The 13,450-nt window shown below is 35.1% G+C and overlaps 1 protein-coding gene across 6 annotated transcripts in view; it reads left to right on the forward strand.

Annotated features, from left to right (window-relative positions):
- Positions 1-13,450, forward strand: part of PRKCZ (protein kinase C zeta) — a 71,063-nt gene that overhangs the window by 18,969 nt on the left and 38,644 nt on the right. For 5 of the 6 annotated variants that reach the window (XM_069782746.1, XM_069782745.1, XM_069782747.1 and 2 more), the window contains one exon: positions 13,053-13,138. In XM_069782746.1, coding sequence (XP_069638847.1) covers positions 13,053-13,138 — 86 coding nt within the window. Of the gene's footprint in view, positions 1-12,826; positions 12,937-13,052; positions 13,139-13,450 lie in introns of those variants that run through there. The other variant, XM_069782750.1, reaches the window with a different exon arrangement.

Genomic DNA, 13,450 nt, shown 5'->3' on the forward strand with positions numbered 1-13,450 from the left:
TGGGTTGGTTTTTTAAGCGTCATAACAAATAGTGTGTGTGGCTTTTTTGTCTTGTGGTTGTGTTTTTGGTTTTTGTTTTTTTTTTTTATTCCACACACACCCCTCTTAGCTATTGCTCAGAATATAGTATAATCATGCAGGAAAGATGTCATCTGGTTTGAGAAAACTTCTCTTGAATGTAATGTCTAGCTCCATTCCCGTGTAATGTCTCATACTTCCAATCTATATAGTTGTCATAAGTTGGTAAATCCACTTTTGATATACAGGCATTTGGGGCAACTAAATTGGCAAGAAGGTGGTGAAGCCTTTTGTGTTTTTTGTTGGAATTAGTGGACGTCTGTGAGCCTCTTAAACCTTTGTTAGGCCTGTCTGTTTCAGTGGCTTGAAAGAGCTATTTAATGTGTAACCTTTTAAATGATATGGTCAAGGTTAATTATATATTATACATGGGATTCCATGTAATACTTTTTAAAATTAGTTGCTTTATGCGGGTTATGGTTTTTAATATTTAACTGAGCCACAGAAATAGCAGTAGAGGCCTGCAGGGCAGATAAATGGACTCTTCAGCGTTTATCTCTTGGATTTTTGAGTTGCTGTGTAGGAAACCAGATTTTGTGAGAGATTTTGGGTGCTGCTAATTTGAAATGGAGAGCACTTCAGAAGTGAAGCCTTGTAAGACTAAGTAGTGACAGCAGTTGGCTAGCCTCTGAAGACTTGCTGTCAGTACAAATCTGGATGGTAAATAAATCTCCTGAAGTAAAAAAGTAAAAAGCAGCTAAATTCAGGCATGCTGAAAGGGTTGTTTTCAGAACAGGCATGCGAGTCCTAATCATCACTGTCAGTGCAAGAGTTAAGTGTGGAACAGACTATGCAGTTCTGTCCTTAAACCACAGGGGGAAGGTAGTGACTTGGGTAGTGGGAAAAATGAAAAACTGAGATCCTCAATACTGACTGGAAAGCGCCTCATTTGTAGTTCTGAAGTTCCATTACTGATTCTTCTGCATCTGTATGTGCTTGTCCTTCAATTATTAGCTGGGGAAATATTGAAAAGGAAACACGCTATTTGAAGGCAAAACTCCAGGATTTTAGTACAGTCCTCTTTACTTTTACAATAACATGCTCTTTCTAATAATAATGATACTATTATATGCTTCTTCCTATAATTTAGGTTATCTACTGCATTCTTCAGTAAAGCAGGTACAGATGCCCTGTGATTGTCAACTCTGATAAAAACTGTTCTTACCCATAGGGATTGCAAAGGAAGGAAAACCTCAGGCAGGCAGTGAGTAAAATTGATATTGTAGAGCCTGAAACAATAGGTCTGGGATTGGAACTTATCCATTAATGTCAAGGTGCAATCATTGTTTTTAACAATAGCACTACAAGCTATCTCAATGTTACTTGAAACTTGTTAGAAGGAATAGCTATCATAAAATGATTTTACACAGCAGATCTCGTATTATACACAGATAATAGAGAGCACAGTAGAAGTCAAAAGGGGTTTAGGTGGGAAGCAGTCTGTAAACTTTGCAGATCTGGTACAATTATCTTCCTTTCCTCTGTGGGCTGAGTTGAAAGCCCCCTTCCAAAAGCTGAAAGACAAATACCATCACTAATTTGAAAGATTTAAACATGCTTTCTTTAACATGTTAAACACTATAGCTTTGCATTGACAGACCAGATGAAAGGGCAGGTACATAAGACTGTATGGTACGCAATTTTTTTTCCCCATAAGGATGAGAAGCTCTAGGATGGAAGGTTGCTTTCTTGGGAAACAGTAATTCTCTGCATCATAAAAGAATTAACTAAGCTGGAAGACTTACTCAGTTTGCTGTTAGAATTAGTTTATAATCATTTAATCCAGAATATTAATGGCTATGATGAGTAACTCCTGAAGCTATTCAGATGTTTTTATCTAGCTACTGTCACTAAATAATGATAAGTTTAGTGATACTTTACATTGCTGCAAACTCTACTTCTTATGTTATACTTGTGAAATGTATAAATGCTATATCCACATAGCATATGAGGAAAATTAGGAGTAAAAGTACCAATGGGAGAATCTCTCAGAGATTAGTTTTATTTATTGAATGATAAAAACTGAGCATAATTCATAGAACTCAAATTGTGATATAAGAATGGACACTATGTGCACTTAATTTCAACTTGCTTTCCTTCTGATAAGAAGCAGAATAAGGTATTGTGAGGTACAGATGTGTCAAAACTGTCAGACTGAAAAGCAATAGATCTGGAGAGTGAGTCCTGCTGCAAGGTAATAGTGTCCTCTGTCATACTGAGGTGTTGCATACTTTTCTGGGTATAATATTAGTGGACAACTGATTAAATTGGAAAGAATTCAGAGAAATATGCTCAGGAGTCTGGTTTCTTAGGAAAGATAAAGTACACCTTTATGAAGTAATAGCTAAACTTAGTTTCTGTCGTTCTACTAATACTGGAATAATGTAAACATTGGGAAGGGAAATGGAACTGTTAGAGTGGATCATAAGCTGAAGCAATGGAACCATGCTCTGAAGGAAAATAATTTGACTCAGAAAATGTGTCCTAACACTGAGACTGTAGGAACCAAATAATGGTTTCAAGGGCACTGTGAAGGCCACCGTATAAAAGCTTTATGAATTTGAAATAAATATTAAATCCATTTTGAGTAGCTGGTGGGTTTTTTGAACAGTTTTGCATTTTTAGTGATGATCTAATCAAATAGGTGTTGATGCCTATCACTTGAGGGCAAATCAAGTAATTCAGTGTGCACTGGAAAAAAACCTTAAGAAATAACATCAATTTAATACAAATGGTAACAATCTAAAAAATAGGAACTCTATGCTTTTCATGAGAAGTAGTTATGAACAGCCTATGGTAAATGCATTGCTTAAGTGGGGGGGAGGTAGTAGCTAATTTTAATTTCCATTTCATTCTGAGCACACGTTCTGGAAACGTGGTAGTTCTGTGATCAGCTTGATTTTCAATAGCGGCTCAAAATACAAAGAGTTGTACAGGTAACTGAAATAAGGGGAAAATCAGGTGTACAAGTTGGGTCACAGCCAAATCTATGGAAAGGTTTCAATGCAAGGAGAGCCAGACTAGGACTTCAATGTAGAAAAAGATAGCTGATGAAATATGATACAATTAATTTAAAAATCATGTATGGCACAAATTAAGCGAAATCAGTTTCCTACAGGACAAGAAGTGGGGCTTTTAAAATGAAGTCTTCTAAAATGTTTTCTAGAGGATTTGTCAGTACTTAGCTTTTTTTTTTTTTCCCCTCCAACCTTTTCGATAGACATGTTACAACTTGCCATTTAGGATAAAAAAATGAGACTAGGTGAAAATTTGTACTGACCAAGTTTTAACTGATCACACTTCAACAAACTGGATTCCGTTTCTTCTGATTGTTGTCGAACTCAGTCACAAGAACTGGAATTCTCATCCCTTTTAGCTACCAATAGATATGAATCGTGTACTCAAAGGATTAACTTGTTCTAGAAAATGTGTAGTGTCAAGTCTAGATTAAGATTCCCTAGCAAGTCTTAAATCATGCAGGCTACTGATAACATAAAGTAGAACCAAATTCCTGCAGGAAACTTCATTGGGTTGCTCCTTGCTTCTGTTTGCAGCCTTTGGTAATTTCAGACTGTATAGAAGACAGGCTTTCTGTTACCAGGCTTTTATTTATAATAGATAGTACTTCATGTATGTACTAAGACATAGAAGTTTGTTTTTAAAAAATAATAAAAAAAAAAAAGTGGCCTGAAAAGTGTTTGCAGATGTAGACTGGAAAAGACGAATGTGTTCTGCTTCAGTAATCTGGGCTTTGTTGCGTTAAGTGCTTGCTAAATACAAATTGTAGAGGTTTAGTTGAAGATGTAAAATTTGCAAATGTGAAAAATGAGCAATGTGTGGATAAAAATGTACCTACATAAAGGTGCCGGTTTATTAGTTTGGATAAGGAGAATACTGCTCGGGGGTCTCTGTTGCATAAATGGATTTTAATACTAAAGAAATGTTTCATCTCCTGCTGAAGTTATTTTGCTACAGATCGCTTAAATATTCAGAACTTCATTTTGATCTACTTGAGTCCTAAGTTATTTAAATTTAATTATTTAATTTACCTAAGTACTGGTTCAGTACTCTTTCAGCTTGATTAAAAAACATTTTAATGCAGATCTTAATTCATGTTAATAGAACATTAAATGCAGTTTTCATTGTAGTAAATCTTTTAATGGAAGTGATTTTTATTTTGGGACACGATAAGCTACAGTCATCAAAAGAAGCCTTTTGGACTTTTATTACAATGCAGTGTAAGCTTCGTTTTGTGGTGCAGGTAACCACTGTGGTTTTGTAGACAGGAGACACATCACGAAAGGGTGTAAAGTTTAAAATTGCATAGAAGGCCATGTTAGAGAAGGGAAAATTTGAACTTTTTCTTTCCTAAACAAAAATATTAATCACCTTCAGAAGTATGGATCCACCACCAATTGTCTTCTGTCCCTTTTCATAACATATTCTTTCAAATTAGAGCAACAAATGCAGCATCATTTTATCCTGTGTTAGGGACAGCCTTGCAAAATCCATACATGTCAGCAAGAGACGCTGAGAAGGACATACAACAGATTGTGATCACTGACATGCACAGAGATCCTCATAATCGGGACATCTTCACTCCTGGAGTAGCATACCATAACTGAATTTGTGAGGATTTCTTGAATGACATTTTGTGTACATTGCTATGTTATTTTCAAGTATGTCTGATACATTCCACAAAACCATAAAATTCTGATTGCGGATTGCAAAATTAGGATCTTTATAGAAAAGACGTGACCCTTGCGTAGAAAAACGTGTTCGAGTTCCGAGTTATTTCTTCAACAAGCAGTAAGAAAAAGCCTTGTGAAGTATTGAAGTGTCTTTTGGATACTGAAAGCATAAATACCTTCAGCCACTTTAAAATATTTTTAGTGATACCATTTTTCCTGTACATCAGCCATCTTAAGTTCTTGGGGGTTTTGGTTAAGAAGGATTTTAAAATAATGCTCTCCTCTATTATTTTGTCCTGTAATGCTATTATATTTTGACATTTGGTTCCAAAATAATTACCCTCCTTCCAAAGAAAATGAAAATTTAAGTTCATTAGTGTGTGCTGGAAAGAGTACAAAAGCTTCTATAGACCCTGTATACAGGTCAGTGTATCATTGTATACTTAAATCAACACTTTTCAGCAAACAACTGTCTTGGTGCATGAATACCAAATTTGTTTTCACTTAATTGACAAACCTTTTTGCTTTGGCTAGGTAATAAGGTATGAGTAAACTCTGTGCTGTTAGTCACCGAGTTGTATGCTTAAAAGTTAGTGATTAGTTAATAATGGTTAGTCTCACAAGTAAAAAGGGAATTCAAATTCTGTTGTTGACTTCACAGTTGGTGTTCTAGAATTCAATACAGAAGTAAGTGGATCACTCAAAGTTGCTGCAATTTCTCCACCAAGTGACCCGGAGAATCCTACTCTCATCCTAGTTTAATACCAGATTTATCCATCTTGGTAACGTTGCAAGCATATTCAACTGTTCAACTCTTACATGCATAGCAGTCTTTAATGAAAAGAAACATTGTTGAATGTGATGTAGATATGTTAAATTGTGCAATCTTTCTGTGCTGATGTTCAGTTTTGCATGAGGTTCCAGTTAAAACTGTCTGTCCTGTGCATTGCCTAACTTTTATCCAAGCCAGACAGATGGCCACTTTAGCGGTGGGACTTAGTGCACTCAGCGGCCTAACCAAAACAATTACAGTTCTTATACTTGATGTTAAGGCAATCTGGATCAATTAAAAATGTGGGGGTTTGCTCTATCTTATTATGAGATTTTTTAAAGTCTTTCATTATTTTTTTTTGTTGTTTGTTTGGCAGAAACATGCCAAGTTATCTCGTGCATTTGTTTACTGTGATTGTTGGAGGGTTACATTTCCCTTACAATTTTCAAGAAATAATTCTGTAAACTGTATTTGCTACTAAATGTTTAGATATATCTTTTAAAGTATCAATATCAATCAATATACTTTTAAAGTATATTGATTATTTGCTTTTGCTCAAGAGATATTAGGTCAAATCCGTGGATGTCTCCTGTTTGAGAGCTGAAGTAACTATCTTGCTTGTTATTCTGGTAGGATGCATTGTCGTCTTCCACACTGGGTGTGTCTGTGAGGTGCATCTCTTGAGGCCTCATGCACAATATTTTTTCCGATTGATCAGTCCCTCTGTTGATCACAACTAAAGGGAACTTTTAAGGACAACTTATGTATTGCCTAAATGTTTTGTGTGGGTTTTTTTTTTGTATTTCTGTGAATATAAGGTGGTATTTTTTGTTTGAAGGTCAAACACTGTGTTTTAAAAATAGTTTTTAGATCCCTCTTTTTTAGATCCCTTTGTTTCTTAATTTTCTCATGTATTTTGAATGCAATTGGTGTTTTTAAGGACAAGGCAATCCAGGTTTTCTAATTGTCATTCATAATGAGCTTTTTAACTTGGAGACCAAGAAAGAGCATAAGGCCTTAACAGGTGTGATTGATCTGAAGGGGCATACAGCACCAGTGCAGCAGAGACTTCTTCAAAATGAGATGTTAGCTCTGTTTTTATTGGCATTGTCTTCATAAATGTGACTTATCACTTTGCAATGGCGTGGAGCCATTTTAACAGAAGGATATGAATACAAGCAGCCAAGAGATCATGCATGAGATAACAGTGTGTATGGAGGACAGGTTTTCCACCTAGCAGTCCTCAAGTGGGAGTCAGTTGACCCCCTTCTAAGTCAGTGGGGAATAGGATATTCAAACAGTATTCTAGCTGTGTTGCAATAAATGCTGGGTAAATATTACTGTTCCATAATAACTGTACTGACTTTTATTTCCTTGCTGGTTCTCTGCTGATGCTGTATGTAGTAGAGTTCCTTTGTCATTATTGCCATCTTAATTGTGCTTGGGGTTTTTTTGTTGGGTTTTTTTGTTGGTTTTTTTTTAAATAGAGGTTGATCTGACTTTGTAGCTAATTTTAGTGTCTGTTGAAAAAGAAAAGAAGGACGGGGATACAGTTCCCCAACTGCTAATCAGTTTTAAGTTAAATTAAATAAAAACCAAAATGCTGTCTTCTGACCATTTTAATAACTTCAAGAGGTGAAAGCACTTAATACCTATATATTGCTAAGGATACTCTTTTACTTTTCTAACTTCTGAAAAGGAATGGCAATTGTACAGAGCAGCTTATTCATAATAAAAAGAGGAGCCAGTTCACATCCCATACAATGTATGTCTGTTATGTGCTTCAGAAAGCAGTTTTATTGTTTCAATTTAACTCTTTGGGACATATTAAGTAACAGATATGTGAACCAACATACTATCGAAGTTCTTTAGAATTTACTTTCCCAAAGTTTATTCTATCTTTATGTGTGATTATTTTTATATGTAATCTTTTTATCTAATTCAGAGTCTATCTGAAATACCAATTTCAATTTCCTACTTGTAATTCATGAGTTGGTTTTGAAAGAATGCTCACTTGTCTGCTCAGCAAAACATTAAAAGAACAAAACAAAAACTGGGCATTCTCATACTGTCCAGCTGGCAGGCAATGTAATTGGCCTGTAAACAAGTTGCATTAATCTCTGAGAAGTGATTTGCAGCAATAGCAAATTATCTCTGTGCTTAGTATAGTAAAAGATTTCATTATAGTTTGATCACATAAAAGCAGACTCTGGAATTGCATTTGTAAATCCAAATGCAGAGGAAATAATTTTTTTGTGGCCGTCTTACTGCCATTCATTGGTGCAAACCACACTTTTCAGACAACTGATGAAGTTTCTTACATATTCTGGAAAATATAAGCATTTCTAAACTTTCAGATGGAAAAATAATATTTTGGGCTTGGGGGCAGGTTGTGCCTGTCTTTTAAATTCTTTCTTTTCTCCAGTGCTGGGAAGGTTGTCACTTGAAAAGTAATTGTGCCTTCTATTTCTCCTTACTTTACCAAGTTACATTTCCAAAGGCAAGGTTCACATCCTTTCTGCTAAGTCCTGAGGAGGTCATTATTGAATTGGGGGGGCATCTTCTGCAGATGAGTAAATTTTTAATGAACACTGAACAATAGGCAAATTGCTTGTCCATTTATATCCACAACTAATTTTTTTTGAGTATTTTTCTTGAAAGCTTTTTCTACAATATTTTTTAGCAGATGAAAAAAACCCAACCCTAGGGAATGTCTTTGAAAAAACAATATTAAATATATTTACAAGGTTCATTGTGCATTACTGTTAGCGATGTAGTTGCACAGCTTGACAACAGAGGGAAGAATTGCACAACAGCAACAGTCGTTTCACACTGCTTTTTATGTAGAGACAGCTGGTTAATTTTGTTTCAGGCATTCAGTTTGAGTATTTTTATTTCCCTTGTAATCTTAACATGAAAAACAATCTCTTTTTGTTGTCCTCCAATTTTCCAATCCTGGAAGCAGATAAAATTTGGTACCTTCATTGTAATTAGAATATATATTTGTGTTCCCCAATAAAAATTTGTTATCCCTGTTAGCAGCTTGAATTATCTTTTGAGTTTTCCTCTAAATTTGTTCACATACAAAATTAATATTAAAAAAATTTTTTTTGTTAGGCAAAGTCCTGTCTTTAATATCAATCAGAGAGGAAAGATTACTTTGTTTAGTTAGGGATATGGTATCTCCTTCAGCCTCCAAGCAGCTAATTCAAAGTCCTTAATGAGTTAACTGATGTGTACTGTAAAATAAATTAAAAAGTAGCCCTTCTCATTAAACACAGTAATTAAATACTCATGCTTTTGTGATTGCATTCCTTTTTCTAGGTGTCTGGAATCAATCATGGCTGTAAAAACTTGGTTTAGTTCTTGGTTGTCAAGAATCATGGAATCCCTTACTTGTTTTATCCTAAAGTGTTCTGGAAATGTGTACCAAAACATTTTGTTTTAGGTTCAAAAGTATCCTTTTCCCATATGAAGTGTAGGGGTGAAAAGCATACTAAGATGAGAGCTTTGTTCACACAGAACACTGAGGATAAATTGTTTCTTTTTTCAAGATACATACCTACTGCCATTTTAAGAATGTGTTTATTGTGCAGGATGGTTTCTTTGATCTAGTATAGCTCTAGTTAGGATTTTTGAAGCTGATAATGTTTCAAAATAATAATGATATTAAAAACCCAAACTCCTTTTTATAATCTGCCATTTTATCCTTAAGTGAATTTTTAGGGAGGATGTCCTCTTTCATGAGTGCTTTACTAGATACTTAGAATATACATTTTAGTCCAGTTCCGTAGGTTATTCCAAGAAGGTTGCCCAGGATCATGTCAGATGGCTTTTGAATATCTCTACAACTTCTCTGGGCAACCTGTTGAGTGCTCGGTCACCCTCACTCCGATGTTCAGATGGAATATCCTGTGTTTCAGGTCCTTTTTTTCAAAGCTGCTTTCTATATTTCTACCAGTATACTGGTGCATGGGGTTATTCCTCCCTGGGTGCAAGGACTTTGCACTTACCCCTGAACTTCATGAGGTTCCTGCCTGTTCAATTCTTCAGGGGTCGAGGTCTCTCTGGCAGCACAACCCTGTGGCGTATCAGCCACTCCTTCTGGTTTTGTATCATCAGCGAACTCGCTGAGGGAATGCTCTGCCCCGTCCGGATCACTAATGAGGATGTTGAACAGGATTGGAGCTGGTATTGTCCCCTGGAGTACACTAATAGTCTCTGGATTCCAACTAGACTTTGTGCCACTGACTGAATATAGATTACAAAAATGAATACTCTTATTGATAGTACTAAGAACATATTATTCTGTCATGTACATTTAATCTTATTGTGTAATAATAATAATAATAGAACTTGTGATATAAAGGCATGTCTTAAAATGGTTGCTGTTTTGTCATTTTTTACCTTGGTCCCTTTTAGAGATGGGGAATAGGAATTGATTTGCCTTAGACCCTATACTGAATCAGTGGTAGTCGTAGCAGTAAATTGTAGGTGTTCCTACTTTTTAAAGCTGTGCTATATTAAGTTCGGTTTTTGTTAGACTGTTGCCTCACAAGTATATGATATAAAACACTGACTTTGATTTAATATTTATTGTTAATTAGGGAAGTGACTTGCTCCTTTATTTACAGACTTCTTCAGCACAAGCTGCTCGTTAACTTATCATTCACTTAATATTCCTCATGTCAGTGATAAGCTAATGTTCGGAACACAGATGTATTAGGTTGTCTCCATATGGTGCTTTGTCTAATGAATCAATTAGCTATTTTGGAAAAAATCCTTGTGAAGTTTTCTCTGTTGGTGAAAAGTCATCCTACAAATGGTGGAACAGTTTTTCATTGATATTTGTGTTTAAGCCTATTTATAGGCAAAAACTTTGCAATAGTTTTGCTAGTATCTCATTTAAATTTTCTTTGCACTTAGGAGGAGCAGGGTTTTTTTAATTTGCTTTAAAGTTTGTATTTGGCAGATTTTGAAGAGTTATGAGTCAAACATTATCAAGCGATATACCTCTATTCTAGTAACTGTATCTTTGCCACTACTATGGCATGTAGTCTTTCAGCTTCTTCGAGAAGTTGGTTTTTTTCCAAATTGTTAACAGTTCATTTAATAGCATAATGTCCATTTCAAACACTTGCAAAGTAAACATTTGCACATGCAAATAGAATAACATATAAATGTTTACGGATTTGGCACTTGAGATTTCTGGAGTCACAGAAACTTCAATACTTTTAGTTGTCTTGCTTTTGAAGGACAAAAATAGAGTATCTAAAATCAGACCTGGTATTACAATCAGTGTTCACACATTGTATGTCAGTAGCCTATGGTTTTGGCTTGCTCAATATTAATGTAAAATAATTTTTCAACAAAGAAACTCTTTACTACTTGGAGTATCTTTTGACAGTGCAGATGTTTGGGGTTGTTAATAAAAAGAAAAAAAGACTTCATCTTTAAGGTGTGGGTACTTAAAACTTAACTTTAAAAATTGAAAGACAGAAACATTGAAGATGAAACTTTAAGATGATTTTGCATTAACTTCTGAGGATTATAAATTTACAGTTTAACTATCAGAATGTAGTGAAGTTTGTCAATCAAGTCTATCAAAGTTTTTATTTTACATGTTTTTCGCTGTGTTGTATGGGCTGCTTTAGTTAACATTACGTATTTTTCTACATACTATATTGGTTATTATAGATTGTTTCACTTGTATTAGACTGATTAAAGAATAGTGTTAACAGCTAACGTGATACTGAACTCTCAGCTTAAAAACAAACAAAAAAACCCTGCACAACTCCTCCCACCCCATGCAACTTCCTGACTGAGATTCTTAGGGAGAAGCTGCACCTCTTCTAGAAGAGAAAAATAAAGCGCTATGATAGACCCTGTTAAGGTGACAGGGAAGAAGTGAGGATCATTTCATATTGACCAAATACAATCTCTTATTACGAAACTGAGCTGGTTGTCAGAACCAGTGTATCTAGGTACTAAATATAGCATATATGTAGCCATCCACAAGATATCATAAAAGTGTGTATTTTACTGTTGTCCTCTCAGATGGGAGTTATTTATACTTCCTATGCTGTTCAGTTCTCCATTCCCTATGAAACTGCCATACTTACTAATTTCTTCTGTTTGAAGTAGTTGAAATATATTTTGTACAAGCTGCCAGCTGGGTTAAGTTGCGTTATAACTAGTATAAATCATTTTTTTTTTTTAAAAGGCATACATAAAACTTTGTATTGGAAAATCTTAACTCATCGTGTTACTGGAGATAACTCTTATTTCGATATCATTATTTTAAAGCTATTCTAGTCTTTCACATTTCTTTTTCCAGTAAGAGGATATTCTAACACCCATAAAAACAGTGTAAAATACTTTTCCTGGAAATGTTTTAGGGGACGTCAGACTTATCTCACTGTCTAAAATATGCCTGTTAACTTTAAATACTGCAGTAAACTTTGAGAACTCCTAAGTTTGAATCTCTTAATAGATGTAATTGGAACTAATTATTCAGCAATGAAAATCTTGCCAAATCTGACCTTTTTTTTTTTTTTTTTTCCCCTTTTGATAGCAGGAATATGTTGTCAGTTTTATCATCATTGCTGAATTTTTTGCTTAACTGACTCCCTTCTTTTTCCCCTTGTATTCCCTACTCCACCCGGGACCCACTTGTATTGCCTGCTATGGAAAGCTCCTGATCCTGGTTATGTGGCAGGGGTTGTCTGTGTCACCGTTACAGCTGTGTGTAGCTCTAAATAGGACTGGTGTTGCACAATGCATTTTTAACACTTAATATTAAATATCAAATTCTGTAATTGGCTAGTCATGCAAAAATTGCACGTACGTGAAAAGTGGCAACCAAAGTAATTTGGATTAGATGCTAGGTACTGTTACATATGGCCCCTTGGAAAGTCTGGCTTAAATAGATTCAATGATTTCTTATTGTTATGTTTAGAATATATTAGAAATAATCGCAGACCTGCACTTGAAGTGTTTCCCTAACAGAAGAAATATTTTGATAATGTTTAATGGCACGATAAAAATGAGGTCAAATAATGTAACTCTCAAGACTTGTAATATCTTTAATATTTGCATATCTAAAGCATTATTAGCACCAAACACCCTTTACGTGTTTACACGTGAAGGTGACGTGGTGAGATCAGCACTGTAATTTTACCAGAGGAAGCTGTTTCTTTTAACAGTTATCTGTCCCTCTCACCTGAGCTTGAACAGCAAGCAGCCAAGAAACTGTAACAAGATTATGATCATGTGAGGAAAAAGACAGGGATAGAGAAAAGGGAGAGGCAGTGGTGAAAGCACATCCTGCAGAAGCTGTCATTTACGTCTGCCTTTAAAAAAAAAAAAAAAAAAAAATCAGCAGGGATTTTAGCTGTGCGTTTATATTTAGAAAAGCAAGATTGTTTTAAGTCCAACTTGCTTAACATAGTGTTTCTAGTATTGCTGTGTTATCATGCTGCTGCTTTACACCTTTTTAATTTCTTTCTTAGAATCAATCTACCGACGTGGAGCCAGAAGATGGAGGAAGCTGTACCGAGTGAATGGGCATTTGTTTCAAGCCAAACGTTTTAACAGAGTGAGTACTATTGCATAAAATGTTGGATTTTGGTAATGTTCTGTGGTAATTGTTTTCTCAGTCTGTGCTTTTTCTGTATTTGAGTGTTGAGAAGAAAGGAAAAGCAAGATGCTTATTCATGTGAATTCTCGGTCTATGCAGTGTTATTCAGGTCAGAAAAACTTGAAAGTCTTTGAATGTGGGATGGAGTTAATAATATATGATTGGTGGAAATTGTTTTTAAAGCCTCTAAAAAACTGGTTTTGTGACTATTTAAACTGATGCAGCTTTTTTCCTCTCCATTCTATGTGATTTTGATTGCATGTTAGCATA

The sequence above is a fragment of the Haliaeetus albicilla genome, chromosome 4 (genome assembly GCF_947461875.1).
Source record: "Haliaeetus albicilla chromosome 4, bHalAlb1.1, whole genome shotgun sequence".
In the NCBI taxonomy this organism is placed as follows: domain Eukaryota; kingdom Metazoa; phylum Chordata; class Aves; order Accipitriformes; family Accipitridae; genus Haliaeetus; species Haliaeetus albicilla.